The 23,121-nt window shown below is 58.3% G+C and overlaps 1 protein-coding gene across 1 annotated transcript in view; it reads right to left on the reverse strand.

Moving 5' to 3' along the window:
* The window catches only part of ARHGAP25 (Rho GTPase activating protein 25), a 34,351-nt gene extending 11,868 nt beyond the window's left edge, over positions 1–22,483 (reverse strand). Inside the window, exons 1-5 of the mRNA XM_068156487.1 lie at positions 22,063–22,483; positions 13,865–14,061; positions 9,116–9,203; positions 7,574–7,693; positions 2,985–3,192 (exon numbers count right to left, since the gene is read on the reverse strand). Coding sequence (XP_068012588.1) covers positions 2,985–3,192; positions 7,574–7,693; positions 9,116–9,203; positions 13,865–14,061; positions 22,063–22,123 — 674 coding nt within the window. The 5' untranslated portion in view covers positions 22,124–22,483. The remainder of the gene's footprint in view (positions 1–2,984; positions 3,193–7,573; positions 7,694–9,115; positions 9,204–13,864; positions 14,062–22,062) is intronic.
* Positions 22,484–23,121: the final 638 nt, after the last annotated feature.

Below are 23,121 nucleotides of genomic sequence, written 5' to 3' on the forward strand. Positions count from 1 at the left end.
CTGCTCTGTCCTAGAGAGGCCACAGCTGCAGTCCTGGGTCCAGCTCTGGGCTCCCCAGGTGCAGAGGGACAGGGAAGTGCTGGAGAGAGCCCAGGGCAGGCTGGGAAGCTGCTGAGGGGCCTGGAGCAGCTCTGGCAGCAGCAAAGGCTGAGAGCCCTGGGGCTGAGAGCCTGCAGAAGAGCAGCCCCAGAGGGGAGCTGAGCAATGCTCAGCAAGAGCTAAAGGAGCTGTGGGGGGCAAGAGGCTGGAGCCAGACTCTGCTGAGTGGTGCCCAGGGACAGGCCAAGGGGCAATGGGCACAAAGTGGCACCCAGGAGGTGCCATCAGGAGAGGAGGAGAAAGTTGTTTGTTGTGAGGGTGCTGGAGGCCTGGAGCAGGCTGCCCAGAGAGGTTGTGGAGTCTCCTTCTGTGGAGAGCTTCCAACCCACCCTGGGCATTGTGCTGCTGGGCAAGCTGCTGTGGGAGCCCTGCTGGAGCAGGGGGGGTTGGAGTGGATGATGCCCAGAGGTCCCTTCCAACCCCCTCCCTGCTGGGATTCTGTAAAGCCCTGCTCCTGGGGAGCATGAGTTGTACTTTAGCTCTGTGTACAGATGCAGGAGACAGAGAGATAGAAACAGGGAGGACAAAGCAAGCTGGGGGTGGATCTACAGGGCACCCCAAGAGAAGGAATGTAAACTCAGTGCCTGGTGGAGATAGGTTGGCAGGACCTCCATGTTCACACCCAGGCTGAGCTTTCCCAGCCTGTGTTTGACTCCTGAGGCTCCGCATGCAGCTCCTGCTGGGGGCTCACGTGTTTGGCACCAGGCCCCGGGCAGGAGCTGGAGAAGCTGCCTGGGGCTGTGCAGATGAACAGCAAGTCCTGAAGCTGCTCTGCTGGGACAGATGTTTGCAGCTTTGCACACCATGGAGTTTACATTATGTCAAAAGGACACTGTCAAGACCCTGAGCCTCTGATGTGACCTACCTTGAAGTTGCTAAACTGTTCTAAACTTTGAGCAGAAGCCACAGAGGTCAACTATTCTGGGGTTGCTTGGGGGGGGGGGGTTGTTTGTCTGGGGTTTTCTCAACACATGCACAAAACCACAGAGGAATTTTATCAGAGCTGTGTTTTTGTAGGGCCTACCAATAGTCAAGAGCAGTCTCAAGGAGAAGGCCTTGGGGGTGTCAGTTGGTGACAAACTCCCCAGGAGCCAGCACTGGTCCCTGGCAGCCCAGAGCCAGCTGAGTGCTGAGCTGCAGCCAGAGCAGGGAGAGCAGCAGCACAGGGAGGGGATTCTGCCCCTCTGCTCTGCTCTGCTCAGCCCCCACCTGCAGCACTGCCTCCAGCTCTGGGGCCCCCAGCACAAGAAGGACCTGGAGCTGCTGGGGAGGCTCCAGAGGAGGCCACCAAGATGATCAGAGGCTGCAGAACCTCCCCTGTGGGGACAGGCTGGGAGAGTTGGGGCTGTTCAGGCTGGAGAAGAGAAGGCTCCAGGGAGACCTCAGAGTAATCTTCCAGTACCTGCAGGGGCTCCAGGAGAGCTGGGGAGGGACTTTGATCAAAGGCAGGGAGTGACAGGGTGAGGGCTGATGGTTTGACACTGGAGCAGGGTAGATACAGATCAGATCTTAGGAAGAAGTCCTTTCCTGTGAGGGTGGGGAGGCACTGGAATGGGCTGTCCAGAGAAGTTGTGGGCACCTCAGCCCTGGAAGTGAGCCTGGAGAAGAGAAGGCTCCAGGGAGACCTCAGAGCAGCCTTCCAGTGCCTGAAGGGGCTCCAGGAGAGCTGGGAAGCTTCCCTTTACTTACATGAATCTCACCTCAGTGCCCTCTGATCCTGCTCTTGCCTCCACCTGGGCTGCCTGCTGAAACCTCTCTCCTTGTCAAACCCTTCTGTAGAGTCCACACTTCCCGTGGGGCTCTGTTGGGCTCTCAAGGGAGTTAGAGAGGCTGCTCTGCCCCACACTGGCTCTCAAACTGCCAATTTCCTTCCTCATCCTTACCAGAGAGGTTGGATCCCACAAAGACTTTGTCATTTCAAGGGCTGAGTGACCTCACCTCATGCTGCCAGGAGGTTCAGAGTCACTATGGTCGGAAAAGACCTTCTAGACCCTGAAGTCAAACCATTATCATTACTTAGACTGGAGAGGTAGGGTGGGGGAGTTGGTGTCTTCTCCCTAGAATCAAGTGACAGGACAAGAGGATGTGGCCTCAGGTTGAACCAGGGGGAGGTTTAGGTTGGACATTAGGAGAAACTTCTCCACTAAAAGCTCTTCAAAGACTGAAACAATCTGCTCAAGGAGGTGGTTGAATCCCCAACTCTTGGAGGTGTTTCAGAGCCACAGAGACGTGGTGCTGAGGGCCATGATTGGGCTGGATGAGCTTAAAAGGCTTTTCCAAGCAAAATGATTCTGTGACTCAGTGATTTGGAGGAGGATCAAGGCTTCACTTTGCTATGATTCCTTTGGACAAGGGCTGGAGCAGCTCTGTTGGGAGCACAGGCTGAGGGAGCTGGGGGTGTGCAGCCTAGAGAAGAGAAGGACACAGAGCTGTGGAGTGAGGCCAGAGGAGGCCACAAAGATGCTCCAAGGGCTGGAGCAGCTCTGCTGTGAGCACAGGCTGAGCGAGCTGGGGCTGTGCAGCCTGCAGAGGAGAAGGCTCCAGGGGGACCTCAGAGCTGCCTGCCAGGAGCTGAAGGGATCCTGCAGGAAGGCTGCAGAGAGACTTTGGCTGAGGGGGTCTAGAATGAGGCCAAGGGGGAATGGTTTGAAGCTGAGGCAGAGCAGGGTTAGAGTGGAGCTGAGGAAGAAGCTCTTCAGTGTGAGGGTGGTGAGAGCCTGGCCCAGGCTGCCCAGGGAGGCTGTGGCTGCCTCCTGCCTGGGTGGTGTTGAAGGGCAGCTTGGGCAGCTGAGCCTGGCTGAGAGCTGTGCCTGCCCAGGGCAGGGGGCATCCCCATCCCCCCAGCCAGGCAGGGTGCTGATGCCCCGGGGGGCGTGCGGCGTTACCGGCGGAAGGAAGGTCTCTCCCCGGCGTCGAAGGCCTCCCGCAGCTGCCTCACCAGCGTGTCCTGCCCGGGCAGGCGGAAGATGCCCTCCTCGGCCAGCCCCTGCTGCAGGATGAACTCTGCACACTTCTGCACCAGGATGGGCACCAGCTGCTGCCCGAACTTCTGCTCGTAGGCCATGGTCTCTGCCAAGTGCTGCCCGAACACCGCTGGGGAGAGGACAGAGAGGTCAGGGGAGCCAAGCAAAGCCTTCTTGGAGGCTGCCCAAGGGCACCAGGGGTGAAAGCGGTGCCTGGCAGCACAGGAGACACAAGGAGCCTGCAACCCAGGGGCAGGAACAACCCCAGAGAGTCAGAGTGTCACAGAGTGGCTCAGGTTGGACCTCAGAGGTTATCTCCTCCAACCCCCCTGCCATGCCCAGGGACAGCTCTCAACTACACTCAGCTGCTCAAGGCCTCATCCAGCCTGGCCTCCAACACCCCCAGGCAGGAGGCAGCCACAGCCTCCCTGGGCAGCCTGGGACAGGCTCTCACCACCCTCACACTGAAGAATTTCCTCCTCAGCTCCAGTCTGACCCTGCTCTCCCTCAGCTTCAACTCATCCTCCCTTGGCCTGGCTCTAGACCCCCTCAGGAAAAGTCTCTCTGCAGCCCTCCTGCAGGATCCTTTCAGCTCTGAGGTCCCCCTAGAGTCGTCTCTTCTCCAGGGTGAACAGCCCCAGCTCCCTCAGCTGAACCAGTACATTTCTTGAGACATCTCCCATCCCAGAAATGATAACAAGCAAATATTTAAGAAGGTGAGCTCAGGAGAAGGTGAGCTCAGGAGGTGACCTCCAGAGAGGGTGAGCTCCAGAGAAGGTGAGCTCCAGAGAAGCTGAGCTCAGGAGAAGGTGAGCTCCAGAGAAGGTGAGGTCAGGAGAAGGTGAGATCAGGAGGTGACCTCCAGAGAGGGTGAGCTCAGGAGAAGGTGAGCTCAGGAGAGGGTGAGCTCAGGAGAGGGTGAGCTCAGGAGAAGGTGAGCTCAGGAGAGGGTGAGCTCAGGAGAAGGTGAGCTCAGGAGAAGGTGAGCTCAGGAGAGGGTGAGCCCCAGAGAGGGTGAGCTCAGGAGAAGGTGAGCTCAGGAGAAGGTGAGCTCAGGAGAGGGTGAGTTCAGGAGAAGGTGAGCTCAGGAGAAGGTGAGCTCAGGAAAAGGTGAGGTCAGGAGAAGGTGAGCTCAGGAGAAGGTGAGCTCAGGAGAAGGTGAGCTCAGGAGAGGGTGAGTTCAGGAGAAGGTGAGATCAGGAGAGGGTGAGCTCAGGAGAGGGTGAGCTCAGGAGAAGGTGAGCTCAGGAGAGGGTGAGTTCAGGAGAAGGTGAGATCAGGAGAGGGTGAGCTCAGGAGAGGGTGAGCTCAGGAGAAGGTGAGCTCCAGAGAGGGTGAGCTCAGGAGAAGGTGAGCCCCAGAGAGGGTGAGCTCAGGAGAAGGTGAGCTCAGGAGAAGGTGAGCTCAGGAGAGGGTGAGCTCCAGAGAGGGTGAGCTCAGGAGAAGGTGAGCTCAGGAGAGGGTGAGCTCAGGAGAGGGTGAGCTCAGGAGAAGGTGAGCTCAGGAGAGGGTGAGCTCAGGAGAGGGTGAGCTCAGGAGAGGGTGAGCTCAGGAGAAGGTGAGCTCAGGAGAAGAGAAGCCCATCACACAAGAACTGAAGGCTGTGGAAAGCACAGGAGACCACCAGGAGATAAGGGAAGCAGCCTTGCAGAGCTTTGGAGCTGGAAGCCTCACTGATTTAGTTGCCTCTCTGCCCCCTCCCCTCTCCTGCCCCCCTGCAGACACCCCCAGCCCGCAGCAGTGCTGCTACCTCTCCTCCGGAGCAAGGGCTTTGTCCTCCTGAACTCACAGCAGCAGAAGAGCTCAAAGGTGGGGAGGCAGCAGCCTGCATCCCAGCACTTCCTCCTCAGAGCCTGGGGCATGGTGACAGCAGACAAATCCCAGGTGGCTCTGGGATACTAATGGCGAAGAGTCCTATGGTCCTCTGCCATACTTTGGCCCCAGCAGTGCCTGTGGATGTGTTCAGGTCCTGCTCTGAAGGCTGGAATAATTCCTTTGCATCTTCCAGACCAGGAAACTACAACTCAACACTGCTCTGGAGCCACAGGGCCTGTCAGCACCTGCCTGGTCCCAGGGCTTTTGCATTTATGACTCAGAGTTCTAAACAGGGGCTGTGAGCTGCCACTGTGCACAGGGAAAACAAAGAGATCTTCCTCCCCCTCGCTGAGGCTTTGGGAGCTGATCAGGAATTGCTTGCTGAAGGCTACCAGGTTTAGAATCATGGAATCACAGAACTGTTTCAGTTGGAAAAGACCTCTGAGATCACCATGGCCACTACACCATGGCCACCAAACCATGGCCCCAGGGGCCATGGCCACAGGTTTCCTGAGCACCTCCAGGGCTGGGGACTCCACCACCTCCCTGGGCAGCCTGTGCCAGTCCCTGACCACTCTTGCAGCAAAGAAATGTTTCCTCATCTCCAGCCTAACCTTCCCCTGGCACATTGTCAGGCCATCTCCTCTCCTTCTGTCACCTGATAACAAGGAGAAGTTTCTCCTCATCCTCAGGTAGAGCCTCCTGGGTTCCAGTTTGTGCCCACTGCCCCTTGTCCTGTCCCTGGGCACCACTCAGCAGAGCCTGGCCCCAGCCTCTTGCCCCCCACAGCTCCTTTAGCTCTTGCTGAGCATTGCTCAGCTCCCCTCTGGGGCTGCTCTTCTGCAGGCTCTCAGCCCCAGGGCTCTCAGCCTTTGCTGCTGCCAGAGCTGCTCCAGGCCCCTCAGCAGCTTCCCAGCCTGCCCTGGACTCTCTCCAGCACTTCCCTGTCCCTCTGCAACTGAGGAGCCCAGGAGTGGACCTAGGATTCCACATGTGGCCTGAGGGATCTGAGGTTGTTCAGCCTGGAGAAAAGGAGGCTGAGCCTTCTGGCTCTCTACAGCTGCCTGAAAGGGGGATGCCATGAGGTGGGGTTGGTCTCTTCTCCCAGGTAACAAGTGACAGGATGAGATGGAATGGCCTCAAGTTGCACCAGGGGAGGTTTAGGTTGGATATTAGGAACAATTCCTTCACCCCAAGGTTCATCAGGCACTGGCCCAGGCTGCCCAGGGAGGTGGTGGAGTCACCGTGCCTGGAGGTGTGCAAAAGCTGTTTGGATGAGGTGCTGAGGGCCATGGTCCAACAGCTGTGTGCAGGGACAGGCTGGGCTGTGGTTGGACCCTATGATCCTAGAGTCTTTTAGAACCAGGTGAGGGAGGAGAGGCTCAGGAGAACCATCCAGCTCCTTTGGAAGAGAGCTGAAGAGACTCCCAGCCTTATTCATGGGTGGATCTGACAGGGTTCATCCCCATAGGAAAAGCAGCTGGAATCCTTTGCAGGCTTCACCTGTGGTGGCAAATTTACTGTGAGCTCCTTTCAGATCCATTCATGTTTTGTACTTCCCTGAGCAAGAACTGAAGGGATCCTGCAGGAAGGCTGCAGAGAGACTTTTCCTGAGGGGGTCTGGAGCCAGGCCAAGGGGGAATGGTTTGAAGGTGAGGCAGAGCAGGGTTAGAGTGGAGCTGAGGAAGAAGCTCTTCAGTGTGAGGGTGGTGAGAGCCTGGCACAGGCTGCCCAGGGAGGCTGTGGCTGCCTCCTGCCTGGGGCTGTTCAAGGCCAGGCTGAGCAGCTGAGCCTGGCTGAGAGCTGTGCCTGCCCTTGGCAGGGGGGCTGCAGAAGATAATCTCTAAGGTCACTTCCAACCTCAGCCATTCTATGACCACTGTTTTCTGATGGCACAAAGCCATGCCTGAGGGGGCTGGAAGCAGAGGTCCTGCTTGGGGAGGGCAATTGCCTGGGCAAGGCAGTCCAGCAAGAAAAAGGGGGGTAGAAGAGCTGGGCTGAGGAAGAAAAGCTGGAAGAAAGGCCAAGGATGGAAAGTGGCAGGTGAAAGCCAGGATTTTTCAGTGCTTGATCCCTGAAGAGGAGTTGTTTTCAAGAACAGTTTGCTGGGGTCAAGAAGTCACCGAGGAAGTTCCCAAAATATGCTGAAAGCAGCCCAGAAAGCTTCCTCCACGCTTGGCTGCCAGCTCCTTAACTCTGCTGGGTTGGGGGAGTGATAGAGTGGCTCTGGGGAGGAGCCAAACCACCACACTCTGCTCATGCTCACAGCACACCCAGCACCTTGGAGGCCTGGGCTAGGAGTGGGTTTCTGAGATGCCAGAAGCTACAGCCACAGGATACAGAATCAACCAGGCTGGAAGAGACCCTCGAGATCAAGTCCAACCTATCCCCCAGCACCATCTAATCAACTAACCCATGGCACCAAGTGCCTCATCCAGTCTCTTTTTAAAGGCTTCCAGTGATGGGGACTCCACCACCTCCCTGGGCAGCACATCCCAAAGGCCAATCTCTCTTCCTGGGAAGAGCTTCTTCCTATCACCCATCCCAACCCTACCCCTGGTGCAGCCACCTGACAGCTCTGCCTGCTGCTTCCAAAGGCTTGGTGAGCCCAGCTTTGAGATCCTCACCCAAAAGCCCAGCAGACCAGGAGGTGGTTGGGAAATGCCCCCTCTGAGGCTGTCTCTGCTCCCCTTTACCTCCTGAGGATGAGCCCAGCACTCTTCGGATGGATTTAACCCACTCCTCCATCTCTGCCTGGGAGTTAGCCATGAGCACACAGCTGTCCTGCCCTGCCCAGGTGTGATCTCCAGAGGCTCCTGCAAACAAACCATGCAGCTGTCACTGGTGGAGAGGGCTGGGGGAGAAAAGACACATTCTTCTTGTTTTCTGTGGCACTTAGAGGCTGGGTGCCTTTAAGAACCACGAAGTTACAGACCCCCAGAAGGTCCAAAGTGTCCAGGAGGTGGGCTGGAAGTGTATTTCATGCCCACAAGTCCTGCATCCCTATAAAACTGCACAACCCATTGTCTTCCCTTTTTCCCCCTCCCTCCCTGCTCCCAGGAGGACATGCAGGCTGTCATCCCCTTGCAGAGGAGTTGAGGGCTGGAGTTAAGCCTTGGCAATGCTACCAATTAGGCATGGAGCAGCCTAACTGGAGCCTGGAACAGCCTAACTGGGGCTTGGAGCAGCCTAACTGGGGCTTGGAGCAGCCTAACTGGGGGCTGGAGCAGCCTAACTGGGGCCTGGAGCAGCCTAACTGGGGCTTGGGGCAGCCTAACTGGGGCTTGGAGCAGCCTAACTGGGGGCTGGAGCAGCCTAACTGGAGCCTGGAGCAGCCTAACTGGAGCCTGGAACAGCCTAACTGGGGCTTGGAGCAGCCTAACTGGGGCCTGGAGCAGCCTAACTAGGGGCTGGAGCAGCCTAACTGGGGCTTGGAGCAGCCTAACTGGGGGCTGGAGCAGCCTAACTGGGGCCTGGAACAGCCTAATTGGAGCCTGGAGCAGCCTAACTGGGGCTTGGGGCAGCCTAACTGGGGCTTGGAGCAGCCTAACTTGGGCTTGGAGCAGCCTAACTGGGGGCTGGAGCAGCCTAACTGGGGCTTGGAGCAGCCTAACTGGGGCCTGGAGCTGCCAAGCCAAATTTTAGCTGCCTCACAATGGTGTGGTGTGGAGGGTGGGGAGGCTTGGCAAGGAGGGGGGCATAAAAGCTTGGGCTTGCTAGCCTGGTTTAAAGGGAGGTTTGTGTAAAGCTTGGGCTCAAGGAGCTTCTGTGTTAAGCCCAGGTGTATGTGATGTGCTTGGTACTGTTGTATGTAGTTGTGGACAGCCTTTCCAATCCTTTGTGTGAGCATTTTGCTTGTCTTTTGCCCCTCTCTTTGGAGCAAAGGAGCCATCTGTCTCACTCTAACCCATGTCAGCTGCTTTGCTAAATGCCTTTGGCTCCAAGCATGCCCAAGCCTGGCTGGCTGTGACATAAAGCAGCACTCACACATTGCACTCTGCAAGAGAGGGGCAGAAACTGCTTAATGTTGCACCTTGGCAGAGCTTCTCAAGGTGGGACATGGAGCTCCTCCAGGCCTGCCATGTGAACACTGAAAGCAGGACATTCATTTGCAGGTGCTGTGGAGGCCTTGAAAAGAAGTGGGAGCAAAAGGACCACCAAAGCATCTTGCCCAAATGGCTGGGGGTGAAGAGTCCAGCCCCAAAAGCATGCAGCAAGGAGGAGTGGAGAACTCTCACCTGGGATGATCTCAAAGATGAATTTCCCTCCTTCCTCAGGGCTGCTGGCCACCTCCTTGATGGTGCTTCCCTGCAGAGACAGGCAGCCCTAGGACAAAGCAGAGCAGGAGCTGCACACAGAAGAGTCACAGAATCACAGAATCATAGCATCAATAGGGTTGGAAAAGACCTCAGGGATCATCAATTCCAAGCTGTCACCCAACACCTCCTGACAACTAAACCATGGCTCCAAGTGCCACATCCAATCCCCTCTTGAACACCTCCAAGGATGGTGACTCCACCACCTCCCTGGGCAGCACATTCCAATGGCCAATTCCTCTTGCTGGGAAGAACTTTCTCCTCACCTCAAGCCTAAACCTCCCCTGGCACAGCTTCAGACTGTGTCCTCTTGTTCTGGTGCTGGGTGCCTGGGAGAAGAGACCAACCCCCACCTGGCTACAACCTCCCTTCAGGGAGTTGGAGAGAGCAAGAAGGTCTCCCCTGAGCCTTCTCTTCTCCAGGCTAAGCAACCCCAGCTCCCTCAGCCTCTCCTCACAGGGCTGTGCCCCAGACCCCTCCCCAGCCTCGTTGCCCTTCTCTGGACACCTTCAAGTCTCTCAATGTCCTTCTTGAACTGAGGAGCCCAGAACTGGACACAGGACTCCAGGTGTGGCCTAACCAGTGCTGAGCACAGGGCACAATGACTTCCCTGCTCCTGCTGGCCACACTGCTCCTGACCCAGCCCAGGATGCCATTGGCCTTCTTGGCCACCTGGGCACACTGCTGGCTCATGTTCAACTACTGTCAACCACTACCCCCAGGTCCCTCTCTGCCTGGCTGCTCTCAGCCACTCTGTCCCCATCCTGGAGCACTGCCTGGGGTTGCTGTGGCCAAAGTGCAGCACCTGGCACTTGGACTTGTTCAATGCCATCATCACAGAATGTTAGAGATTGGAAGTGTCCTTGGTCTGAGCCACAAGCTGCCCAGTGCAAAAGGACAGAAAGGTATTACACCCCCAGGGGAGGAAAAGCAAAACCACTGCACAGGACTGGAGGGTAAATGTGAATGCTGTTTACAAATGCAGACAGAAACACAACAGGAGTTCAGGGAAAAGGCATGCCACAGCATCACAGAACATCAGAGGCTGGAAGGGACCTCCAGAGCTCATCCAGTCCAACCCCCTGCCAGAGCAGCATCACCCAGGGGAGTCTGCACAGGAATGCATCCAGGTGGCTTCTGAAAGTCTCCAGAGAAGGAGAACTCCACAACCTCTCTGGGCAGCCTGCTCCAGGGCTCCAGCACCCTCACACCAAAGAAGTTTCTCCTCATGTTGAGCTGCAACCTTCTCTGTTCAAGTTTGTGTCCATTGGTCTTATTCCTGTGCACCACCCAAAAGAGCTTGGCCTCCTCCACTTGACACCCACCCCTCAGATATTGATAGACATTGATCAGATCCCTCTCAGCCTTCTCTTCTCCAGACCAAACAGCCCCAGGGCTCTCAGTCTGTGTTCACAGGGGAGATGCTCAAGTCCCCTAAGCACCCTCGTGGCTCTCTGTTGGCCTCTCTCCAGCAGGTCTCTGTCTCTCTTGACCTGGGGAGCCCAGAACTGGACACAGGATTGCAGCTGTGGCCAGAGCAGAGCAGAAGGGGGAGAAGAACCTCCCTAGCCCTGCTGGCCACGCTTCTCTGGATACACCCATGCCCATCTCTGCCAGGCCACCAAGAGGAGCAAAGTCCTTTCAGAGAGCTTGTAGGAGCTGGTGGCCTGTAGCTATATAAATATAGGTGTGCTAAAAATGCCTCTTCAGACCATAAAGGACACTTCTCAGAGGCCACTTTTTCTGGGGAGGTGATTCTGGTTGCTTTGCTCTTGCCTTCTCTTTCCTCCCTTCTCTTGTTTTGGGGGGGGGCTGGGGTTTGTTTTGACCTCCTGTTGGGAGTGGAAGAGAAAGTACAAAGGAGAATGGACTTGGCAGGGAAACTGTTCCCTGAGCACAGCATCCCTCACACCCAGCAACCAAACCCAAAGCTGGCAGGAGAGGAGCAGAGAAACAGAAGAAAAGGGAAGGGACATTAGAAAAGCAAAGTAGGAAGCAGCCATTGCCCTTGGACCTTCCTTTCCCCCAACTGCTGAGGGGAACGTGGGCAGCCAGGTCCCTGCTGGAGGGAGGGTGGGGACTGAGCAGGAGGTGGTGAGTCAGCAGCAGGGGCCTCTGGGGGCAGGAAATTAGGAAATGGAACAAAAATGGGGGCTGTGCCACAGCAAAGCAAAGGGGGAGGGGGGCAATAGAAATTCAGGCTGAGCCACGGAAATTGGGGCTGAGCCACGGAAGTTAAGGCTGTGCCACAGAAGTTAGGGCAGTGCCACAGAAGTTGAGGCTGTGCCACAGAAATTGGGGGGGTGCAATAGAACTTGGGGCTGTGCCACAGAAGTTGAGGCTGTGCCACAGAAGTTGAGGGTGTGCAATAGAACTTGGAGCTGTGCCACAGAAACTGAGGCTGTGCCACAGAAGATAAGGCTGTGCCACAGAAATTGGGGGTGTGCAATAGAATTTGGGGCTGTGCCACAGAAACTGAGGCTGTGCCACAGAAGTTGAGGCTGTGCCACAGAAGTTGAGGGTGGGCAATAGAACTTGGGGCTGTGCCACAGAAACTGAGGCTGTGCCACAGAAGTTGAGGCTGTGCCACAGAAATTGGGGGTGTGCCACAGAAATTGAGGTTGTGCCACAGAAGTTGAGGCTGTGCCACAGAAACTGAGGCTGTGCCACAGAAATTGGGGCTGTGCCACAGAAGTTGGGGGTGTGCAATAGAACTTGAAGCTGTGCCACAGAAATTGAGGCTGTGCCACAGAAGTTAAGGCTGTGCCACAGAAGTTGAGGGTGTGCAATAGAACTTGGAGCTGTGCCACAGAAACTGAGGCTGTGCCACAGAAGTTGAGGCTGTGCCACAGAAATTGGGGGTGTGCAATAGAACTTGGGGCTGATCCCCTGCTGATCCCCTTCCAAGGATCTGCTGATCCTCTTGCAAGGATCTACTGATCCCCTTCCCCTTATGAGCATTTCCTCTCTTAAGGTTAGCTGTGCCAGCCACAGCCCCGGGAATGGCTGCTCCAGCAGGGAGGACATTTCCCTGGAAGGTCAGAAGAGAAGGAAAAGATACTTTTAAATAAATAAAAAAGGAAGTTCTAGTGTGGAGAAAAAAATGGTTGGAAAACTGAACAAGTTGTCCAGAAAAACTGGGAAAAGAACCTGGATCCCTCCTGGCAAGGGCACTGCGATGGAGCCCCTGCGAAATGATTCATGCAGAGGACTGTGGCATCCTGGAGGGGCTGAAGATGCTGCTGGAGGGCTGCAGGGGTTTAAGTCGTGCCCAGGTGATGCCAGTCCCATGCTGTGCCAAGGGCTGGGTGCACCTTGTGCCCTCCTGGAGGGCTCACAAAGCAGACCTGCAGCCTTGTCCCCCCAGAGGAAAGGGCAGCAGAGCAGAGCAGGGCTCCTCTGGCTGCGTGGGGGTGGAGCAGGGTGGCAGCTGATGGACACCAACTGCATCTGCACCACTGAGCCTGCTGTAAAGGCTGCAGCTGGGCTGAGATGCAGACCCAGAAGCCACAAGGAGAGAGATTTCCTTTCCTTGTCGCTGCAGCTGCCCTCAAGAAGCTCTAAGGAAGCAGCTGCCCTTCGCTGTCATCTGCCCAGCCCACAGCCCTGCGGTGAGCTCTGTCTTGGGCAGATCCTCCCAGCCAGGCTGTGCTGAAGGTCCTGCTTGCTTTTTGCTGAAAGCATCCTGGAAGAGCCTTTCCCAGCAAGGCCATGGCTGGAAACTCTCTCAAGGCTCCCATCCTCTGCACCCAGCTCCTCTTCTGCACACCCTCCTGTTCCTGGGCAGGATGAGAGCAGCTTTCCAGCTGGTGAGCAGTCGGTTTCTCTCTAGTGCCAGGTTGCTTGGGCACAGAGAGACTAAGTGCCCAAGCAGGGCTTGCAGGCACTCAGTGTAAGCTCACAGATGTAGCTCCTGAGCAGGACATCTGATAGAATCACAGTCACAGAATGGTTTTGGCTGGAAGAGTCCTTACAGAGCACTAAGCCTAAGCCCTAACCCAGCACTCCCAGGGCAGCACCAACCTGTGGCCCTCAGCACCACATCTCCAGGGCTTTGAAACCCCTCCAGGGCTGGGGACTCCACCTCTGCCCTGGGCAGCCTGGGTCAGGCCTGGACAATCCTTTTGGGGAAGAAATTGTTCCTGATGGCCAACCTAAACTTTTCCTGGGGCAACTTGAGGCCACTTCCTCTTGTCCCCTTCTGGCAGGGAGACCTTATTGCTCTCTACAATACCTGAAAGGAGGCTGCAGCCAGGTGGGGGTTGGTCTCTTCTCCCAGGCAGGCAACCAGCACCAGAACAAGAGGACACAGTCTCAAGCTGTGCCAGGGGAGGTTTAGGCTGGAGGTGAGGAGAAAGTTCTTCCCAGAGAGAGTTGTTGGCCATGGGAATGTGCTGCCCAGGGAGGTGGTGGAGTCCCCATCCCTGGAGGTGTTCAAGAGAGGATTAGATGCCATGGTTTAGTTAGTCAGGAGGTACTGGGTGACAGGTTGGACTTGATGATCTTTGAGGTCTTTTCCAACCTGATTGACTCTATGATTCTATGAGTGGGGAAGAGACCAACCCCCAGAGGCAGAGAGCTTTGATACCCCACTCCAGACCCACCCCAAGCCACAAAGGCTGAGAGAAGAGGAGCCTGAGGACCAGCCCGGCCCAGGGGCCCCCATCCTACCTGCGGTTTGCCCTCATCCTCGTCCTTGTAGTAGTAGAGCTGCTGTCCCTTCAGCACGAAGTACCTCTGCTGCCAGTTCTTGACGATGGAGCGCTGCTTCTTCAGCCAGCCCAGCTTCAGCGGCCGCTCCAGCGGCCCCGGGGAGGCCGGCCGGCCGCCCGCCGCCGCCTCGCCGCTCATCACGCTGCGGGAGCGAGCTGCCGGGGGAAGAGAGGGACAGAGGGCAGGCTGAGAGCCTGCTCCCCGGGGGCTGAGCGGGGCTGCACAGCTGCCTGCCCCGCCGCGGCGCCGGGCTCGGCTCGGAAGTGGCTCTGCAGTATCTGTCGCTCTCTGCTTCCTTTTTCCTGCGGGGGAGTCATTGTCTTGCAAGTGAGAAGAAAATCCTCACTCTGGTGGGGTCGGTGTGGTTTGTTTTTGATGGCAGGCTGCGTTTGCTGTTCACACACACACAAGCAGCCTGCAGAGATAGCAGTGACCCAGCCTGCCTGCAGGGCTGGGAACGGCAGGGCTGCGCCGGGAGGGCGTTCTCTGGTGCAGAGGTTCTCACACAATGGGGCTGGAAAGGCTCCAAGGGCAAGGAGCAGAGCCAGTGTGGGCTGAGCAGCTGGGCAGTGCAGTGGCCCCTGCCCCCTCCCTCTGCACCATAGAGTCACAGCATTGTTTGGGCTGTCAAAGCTCTCTGGGGCCATCCAGCCCAACCAGCAACCCAACCCCACCGTGGCCACCAAACCATGGCCCCAAGTGCCATGGCCACAGGGATCCTGAACACCTCCAGGGATGGGGACTCCACCACCGCCCTGGGCAGCCTGGTCCTGCCCCTGACCACTCTTGCAGCAATGCAATTTTCCCTCATCTCCAACCTAACCCTCCCCTGGTTCAATCTGAGGCCATTTCCTCTTGCCCTGCTGCTTTTTCCTCGGGAGAAGAGCCCAACCCCCACCACAGCCTCCTCTCATCGTCCAGATGAGTCCCAGTGGTGCCACTGGCCTGTGGCAGAGGCTCAGCAGCAGTGCTGGGACTGGGTGATCTCAAAGGCCTCTTCCAACCTCAACAGTTCTGTGGTTTTATGTGACCTCAGTGGAGGTCCCCACTGCACAGACACCCCCAGGACCAGCAGCCCAGAGGTCATTTTGCAGTCGGCACGGAGCAGCTGCCAGCTGCTTCAGAGGTCAGGGCTGCTGCAGCTCCCCTGGAACAGAAACCCTGCTGCAGTCTGCCTCTGACAGAATGCAGAATTAACCAGGGTGGAAAAGACCTCAGAGGTCATCCAGTCCAACCTATCACCCAACACCATCCAATCAACTAAACCACGGCTCCAAGTGCCTCATCCAGGCTCTTCCTAAACACTTCCAGGGATGGGGACTCCACCACCTCCCTGGGCAGCACAGCCCAGTGGCCAATTCCTCTTGCTGGGAAGAACTTTCTCCTCACCTCCAGCTTAAACTTCCCCTGGCACAGCTTGAGACTGTGTCCTCTTGTTCTGGTGCTGGGTGCCTGGGAGAAGAGACCAACCCCCACCTGGCTCCAACCTCCCTTCAGGGAGTTGGAGAGAGCAAGAAGGTCTCCCCTGAGCCTCCTCTTCTCCAGGCTAAGCAACCCCAGCTCCCTCAGCCTCTCCCCATAGGGTTTGTGCTCCAGACCCCTCCCCAGCTTTGTTGCCCTTCTCTGTTGCCATTCATCAGCTCACAGAGGCCTGGGAGCCTGGAGCCAGGCTTGGGCAGGGCTGCCTGAGCTCACCTCTCCACTACAAACCTGTCACAGGACTGCAAATCCCTTCTCAATCTCCCCCCCAGGACTGGGAATCCAAAAGCAGCCTGCAAAGCAGAGTGAGGATGCTGCTGGCACCTCAGGGTGCCCTGCTGTGGGAAGCCCTCTTGCTGAGGCTGCAAGCAAGGACTTTCCAGAGGGATTCACCAGCCAGCTGCCCTGCAAGATGCTGCCCCTGGGGATTACCCTGCTGGGAAAACCAAAATGGGGTTTCCAAAGTGCACCTCAAGCTCTGGGCAGCTGCTTTGCCCTTTGCCAAAGCATTCCTCAGCTCTCAGCACCCTCAGTGATCCTCAGCAATGTGCTCCCCAGCAGCACTGCTCCCCTCCACAGGTTGTGCTCACAGGATCCCAGGGTGTCAGGGGTTGGAAGGGACCCAATGAGATCATCCAGTCCAAGCCCCCTGCCAGAGCAGGAGCAGAGAACCCAGCCCAGGGCACACAGGAACACATCCAGACAGGGCTGCAAAGGCTCCAGAGAAGGAGACTCCACAACCTCTCTGGGCAGCCTGCTCCAGGCCTCTGGGACCCTCACAGTGAAGAAGTCTCCCCTTGTGCTGAGGTGGAACCTCCTGTGCTGCAGCTTACCTCCATTGCTCCTTGCCCTATTCCTTCATGTCTGGTGGCTGCTGCCAGTTCCTCAGGGGGGAGGATCTTTGGGGAACAATCTGCAGGGATGGAGCAGCCACCAGGAGCTTAGAGGCTGCTGAGTGCAGGGTGCTGCCTGCCTGGCATGGAGGCTTTGCCCCGGAGAGATCACAGCCCGTGGCCAAAGAGCAAAGCCCCAGAGGAGCGGCTCCAGAGCTGCTCTGTTCTGCAGAAGGCAGCACTCCCATGGCCACCCCCCAGCTGCCTTCCTGACTTTTGCTGGGTTGCAGAGTCACAGAATCATTCAGGTTAGAAAAGTCCTCTAAGAACTATTTCAGTTAGACCTAAGGAAGAAGGTCTCTGCTAGGGGGGTGGTGAGACACTGGAACGGGGTGCCCGGGGGGGGGTGGATGCTTCAGCCCTGCATGAGGCCTTGAGCAGCCTGGGCTGGTGGGAGGTGTCCCTGCCCATGGCAGGAGGTTGGAACTGGCTGAGCTTTGAGGTCCCTTCCAACTCAATCCATTCTAGGACTCCACAATCATTGAGTCCTGACATTAACCCTGCTCTGCCAGATCCCCAAGCACCACACCTGCAAGGCTTTCAAACACCTCTAGGGATGGGGTCTTGCCTCTGCATCTGACAGCTCTCCCTGCACTTTGGACTCATCCAAGGCCACACAGAATCACAGAATAGATCTGGTTGGAAGAGACCTCCAAGCTCATCCAGTCCCATCCTCCACCCAGCACTGCAGGGTCACCACCAAACCCTGTCCCTAAGCATCAGCTCTGCTTGACCACCCCCAGGGATGGTGACTCCAGCACTGCCCTGGGCAGAGCATTCCAGTGTCTGAGAACCCTTCCAGAGCAGAAATATTTCCTGAGATCCTGAACCTCCCCTGGTGCAGCTTGGGACCATTTCCTCTGCTCCTGTCCCTTGCCACCAAGGAGCAGAGGCTGCCCCCTCCTAGCTCCAACCTCCCTTCAGGGAGCTGTAGAGAGCAAGGAGGTCTCCCTCAGCCTCCTCTTCTCCACCCTGAACCCCCCCAGCTCCCTCAGCCCCTCCTCACAGCCCAGGGGCTCCAGGCCCTTCTCCAGCCTCCTTGCCCTTCTCTGGACAGGCTCCAGCCCCTCAGTGTCCTTCCTGCAGTGAGGACCCAGAGCTGAGCACAGCACTCAAGGTGTGGCCTCCCCAGGGCTGAGCACAGGGGGAGGGTCACCTCCTGCCCCTGCTGCCCACCCTGCTTCTGACCCAAGCCAGGCTGCCATTGGCTGTCTTGGGCACTGCTGGCTCATGGTCAGTGACTGCCAACCAACCTAGAGCCCTTCCCCCTGCTCTGTGCTGCACAAGTGTCCTGCCTGCAGGGTCCTCACCCAGCTCATGAGCACTCCTCAGCCACCCTCACCACGGCAGGGCTCGTGTGGGGGTGTGGGGAGGGAGCTGTGTGGGGAGGGAGCTGTGTGGGGAGGGAGCTGTGTGGGGACTTTGGCTTTGCAGGCAGCTGAGCTATTTTTGCCCTGTGGAAAGTTCTCTGCATTCACAAAACCAAAGCTACCAAGGCTGTGGTTCCTCCCTTACCACTTTTCCAAGCCTCTGCCTGCAGTGGCCTGGGGCAGGTCCAGCTCACCTGCAGTGGCCAGCTGAAAGTTTCAGGTGAGGCAGGGGAGAAGCTTTGTCCTTTGACTCTCCCCAGGGTGGTCCAGGCACTTGCAGCCATCTCCCTCACCAACACATCCCTGCCACACTCAGCCTGCTCTTCCTTACTACTCTCACAGGGCAGGAGAGAGCCACCAAGAGCAAATGTGGTGCCCTCTGAAGCATGTCCTGCAGTGCCCACCTCTGAAGCTCAGTGTTTCCTCCAAAACATCCTCACTCTTCCTCCAGCCCTGGGGGACCGCAGCAGGCTGCCTGTGTCCTGCTGCCTGTGTGCTGCTGCCTGCTCCCCCAAAAGAGGAGCCCTGACAGAGTGACTTGCAGGGGAGGTTGCATTAGGTCTCACTCTGGTAGCCACCATCAACACAGGCTCCTGCTCCAAATCTTCATCTTAGAGCAAGAGCCCTCCCTGGCATCCCACTGCAGCCCAAAGCCAGCTGAGTGCTGAGCTGCAGCCAGAGCAGGGAGAGCAGCAGCACAGGGAGGGGATTCTGCCCCTCTGCTCTGCTCTGCTCAGCCCCCACCTGCAGCACTGCCTCCAGCTCTGGGGCCCCAGCACAAGAAGGACCTGGAGCTGCTGGGGAGAGTCCAGAAGAAGCCATGAAGATGATCAGAGGCTGGAGAAGCTCTCCTGTGGGAGCAGGCTGGGAGAGTTAGGGCTGTTCAGGCTGGAGAAGAGAAGGCTCCAGGGAGACCTGGAGCCCAGGTTGCCCAGGGAGGCTGTGGATGTCCCCTGCCTGGAGGTGTTCAAGGCCAGGCTGGATGAGGCCTTGAGCAGCCTGGGCTGGTAGGAGGTGTCCCTGCCCATGGCAGGGGGTTGGAATTGGATGATGTTTGAGGTCCCCTCTAACCCATCCTATTCTATGACCTTCAAGGTCCCTTCCAGCCCAAGCCTATGCACTGTCCTGGAGCCCATGGACTGTCCTGGAGCCCATGGACTGTCCTGGAGCCTATGGACTGTCCTGGAGCTCACACTCTGTCCTGGAGCCCATGGACTGTCCTGGAGCTCACACTGTCCTGGAGCCCATGGACTGTCCTGGAGCCTATGGACTGTCCTGGAGCTCACACTCTGTCCTGGAGCTCACACTGTCCTGGAGCCCATGGACTGTCCTGGAGCTCACACTGTCCTGGAGCCTATGGGCTGTCCTGGAGCTCACACTCTGTCCTGGAGCCCATGGGCTGTCCTGGAGCTCACACTCTGTCCTGGAGCCCATGGACTGTCCTGGAGCCTATGGGCTGTCCTGGAGCTCACACTCTGTCCTGGAGCTCACACTGTCCTGGAGCCCATGGACTGTCCTGGAGCTCACACTGTCCTGGAGCTCATGGACTGTCCTGGAGCCTATGCACTGTCCTGGAGCCCACACAAGCTGCCTGTGCCACAGCCAGAGCTGGGGACAAGGAGGAGGAAGTGCCCTGAAGCCAGGAGCAGGCAGTGAGGGAGGTGGTGACTAATTTCCAACCTTTTTCCACAAGTCACATCCCTGCTGCACCCCTGAAGGCAGCAGCAGCAGTCAGTCCCTGCAGCCAGAAACCCTGAAGCTTGAGGAGATTCAATGCCCCAAGCTGTGTCCCCACCCTGAGCTCTCTGCACACACAGCTCAGGGCCCCCAGAGCCTGCAGGCTGCAGGGAGCTCCCAGAGTGCCAGCACAAGAAGGCAGAAAGCAGCTCCTGGTACCAGCACAGGTTCAAGGTTGTGTCCTGGAACAGCCTGCCCGGGGAGGTGGTTGAGGCCCCATCCCTGGAGAGCTTCAAGGTCAAACCTGCTGTGGCCCTGAGCAGCCTGCAGGAGCTGGAGGAGTCCCTGCTGGCTGCAGGGGCTTCGGACAAGTTGACCTTCAAGGCTCCCTTCCAAGCCAATGCATTCAGTGATTCTGTCCTCTCTCCACCCCTTCTGCTTCCCAGGAGGCTCAGTGTCCCCTGGGCATCTTTTGCCCTCATCCTCTAGTGGAGTTTTCCAACTGCTCCACAAAACCAGCTGAATTCCCCCCAAGAATGAGCAGTGGAGAACCCCAGGAGGCTTCTGCACCAACTCTGTGTGGATTTCTCTGCTGCTGCCCTGCAAGCTGATGAGTGCAGGGGATGGCACAGTGACCTCCCTGCAAGCTGATGAGTGCAGGGGATGGCACAGTGACCTCTGCCTCCCTGCAAGCTGATGAGTGCAGGGGATGGCACAGTGATCTCTGCCTCCCTGCAAGCTGATGAGAGCAAGGGATGGCACAGTGACCTCTGCCTCCCTGCAAGCTGATGAGTGCAGGGCATGGCACAGTGACCTCTGCCTCCCTGCAAGCTGATGAGTGCAGGGGATGGCACAGTGACCTCCCTGCAAGCTGATGAGTGCAGGGGATGGCACAGTGGCCTCCCTGCAAGCTGATGAGTGCAGGGGATGGCACAGTGGCCTCTGCCTCCCTGCAAGCTGAGTGCAGGGGATGGCACAGTGGCCTCTGCCTCCCTGCAAGCTGATGAGAGCAGGGCATGGCACAGTGACCTCTGCCTCCCTGCAAGCTGATGAGAGCAAGGGATGGCACAGTGACCTCTGCCTCCCTGCAAGCTTCTGGACCACCTGAGGTCTCATCCTGCACATGGCTGTGCATTGCAGGGCCCAGCCCCAGCAGTGGCCACCAGAGACCAGCAGTGCTTCATCTGGGGCCCTGTGTGGAGGGAATGGTTTGGCCACCCCCCGGTGCAAGCAGCTTCAGAGGAGAGTCCAAGCTGCCTTTGAGAGGAACTCAGCCAGGACAAGCTTCAGGCTGACGTAAGGTGCAGGGAGGAGGAGCTCAGCACTACAGAGAGCAGCTTGGCCAAACCTCTGCTGCAGGGAGAAATCGAGCTGCCAGTGGTGCCCTGACCCTGTGCTGGCAGCAGTGCCAGGACCAGGGAGGGCTTTCACCCTCAGTGCCTGCACAAGGCCAGGCTCCTGCACCCTTCCTGGACCACAGCATCCTCCCCCCTCAAAGCCCCTCCTGGCTGCTTGAGCCAAAGGCAGGCATGGGCTCTGCCATGGCCTTTTGGCCCCTCTGCAGTGATCCCTGACTCCTTCCCAGGGCTGCTCTCGGGTGGTTTCCCTGCTGGAGATGGATCCCATGGCAGAGGAGAGCTGTGCAGAGCTGGGCAGAGGCAGGAGCTAAGTCAGGAAACCAAACAGCAAAGCTGTTCCCACAGCACAGAGCCCAGCATGGGTGTCAGGAGGCTCTCCAGCAGTGCTGAGAGGAAGGCAGTGACACTGGGGTGGGCAAAGGGGCCTCAGCAAGAGCAAGAGTGCTTCCTGCAGCCTGCACTGCTCTGCTCCAGCCACCTCTTGGCCTGCACTTCACCTCCTGCAAGGCTGGCACCAGCAGAACGAGCTCTTGGCCTTTAAATCCCCCCAGAGCTGGATTCAGGCTGAGCAGCAGCCCCAGGCTGCCAGGTCCCCCCCAGGCTGCCAGGTGCCCCCCAGGCTGTCAGGTCCCCCCCATTCCCCACCCCACTCTGTGGCTGCTCAGCCACAGAGCTGCAGCTCAGCCCCTGCTGCTCCCAGTGTCCCCCCCTGCCCCTGGCAGCCTCACAAACCTCTCTTGCAAACCATTTGCAAACCATCTGACAGCTGCAAGCAGAACCTGGGGTCCCCCCAGGTGCCCCCACCGAGGCCAGGAGCAGGTTTGGGGCTGGGCTGTAGCTGAAAGCAGAGCTGGGCTCAGCAGGGCCGGGCTCAGCAGGGCAGAGCTGGGCTCAGCAGGGCTGGGCTCAGCAGAGCCGGGTTCAGCAGATCCAGGCTCAGCAGGGCAGAGCTGGGCTCAGCAGAGCTGGGCTCAGCAGATCCAGGCTCAGCAGGGCAGAGCTGGGCTCAGCAGAGCTGGGCTCAGCAGATCCAGGCTCAGCAGGGCAGAGCTGGGCTCAGCAGGGCAGAGCTGGGCTCAGCAGAGCTGGGTTCAGCAGATCCAGGCTCAGCAGGGCAGAGCTGGGCTCAGCAGAGCTGGGCTCAGCAGATCCAGGCTCAGCAGGGCAGAGCTGGGCTCAGCAGAGCTGGGTTCAGCGGAGCCAGGCTCAGCAGGGCAGAGCTGGGCTCAGCAGAGCTGGGTTCAGCGGAGCCAGGCTCAGCAGGGCAGAGCTGGGCTCAGCAGGGCAGAGCTGGGCTCAGCAGGGCCAGGTTCAGCAGATCCAGGCTCAGCAGGGCCGGCCCGCAGCTGGCAGGCTGCGGCAGGGGGAGGTCACGGTACCTATTTTTGCAGCATCCATTCTCAGGTTGAAGTCCCAGTTCCGGGGCAGCTTGAGGGACATTGTGGCTGAGGAAGGGCTGTGGTGTCTGTGTTCCAAGCAGGCCGTGCTCAGGAGCTGAGCTGTCACCAAGCTCCGGTGGTCCCGCGGGGCTCCCACGCCCGGGGCGCGATCCCCCCGGCGCAGAGCGGCGGCTCGGGCAGGGCTGATTTGCCAACCTACTTCCTCCTCCTCCTCCTCCTCCTCTGAGAGCAGCTGTGTACAACCCCATAAAAGTACTTTCCTGCCCTGCTTTGCTGCAAAGCTCTCCTCCTGCTTCCCCCGGCACAGCCAGGTGATGCTGCCTGCTTTGCCCCCCTCCGGCTACCCCCTGGGGGGGACGAGCGGCCGCAGCAGCCTGGCCCCAGCCTGCAGCAGGGGCAGGGCTGCTCCCCACGCACTGCTCCTTGCATTTGAGGAAGTGGGAGCCTGCCCTTGGGGCCCTTGGGTGCTAGGAAATCACTCGCTGAGGGCCACAGCCCAGCACTCAGTTCCGGGAAACGTTCTGCTGAGCAGCAGAGCTCTGCTGGCTGTGGGCAGGGGCTGCAGGGGGCTGCCCCCTGCATGGGCCAGGGGGGGCAGCAGGGTCACCTGCACTCTGCTATTGCAGCTCCTGAACGGTGCCCACAGCTGATGGGAGGTTTCTACACCCGCCTTGGAACAGCAAGAAAATGGGGATGGAGTGAAGCTGCTCTTGGAGGAAAGGGAGACAGAGAAGTGCTGGAGAGAGCCCAGGGCAGGCTGGGAAGCTGCTGAGGGGCCTGGAGCAGCTCTGGCAGCAGCAAAGGCTGAGAGCCCTGGGGCTGAGAGCCTGCAGAAGAGCAGCCCCAGAGGGCAGCTGAGCAATGCTCAGCAAGAGCTAAAGGAGCTGTGGGGGGCAAGAGGCTGGGGCCAGGCTCTGCCGAGTGGTGCCCAGGGACAGGACAAGGGGCAAGGGGCACAAAGTGGCACCCAGGAGGTTCCACCTGAACAGGAGAAAGTTGATTGTTGTGAGGGTGCTGGAGGCCTGGAGCAGGCTGCCC

The sequence above is a fragment of the Melanerpes formicivorus genome, unplaced genomic scaffold (assembly GCF_026170545.1).
Source record: "Melanerpes formicivorus ecotype bairdi unplaced genomic scaffold, bMelFor1.0.p_v2 SCAF_34, whole genome shotgun sequence".
Classification (NCBI taxonomy): Eukaryota; Metazoa; Chordata; class Aves; order Piciformes; family Picidae; genus Melanerpes; species Melanerpes formicivorus.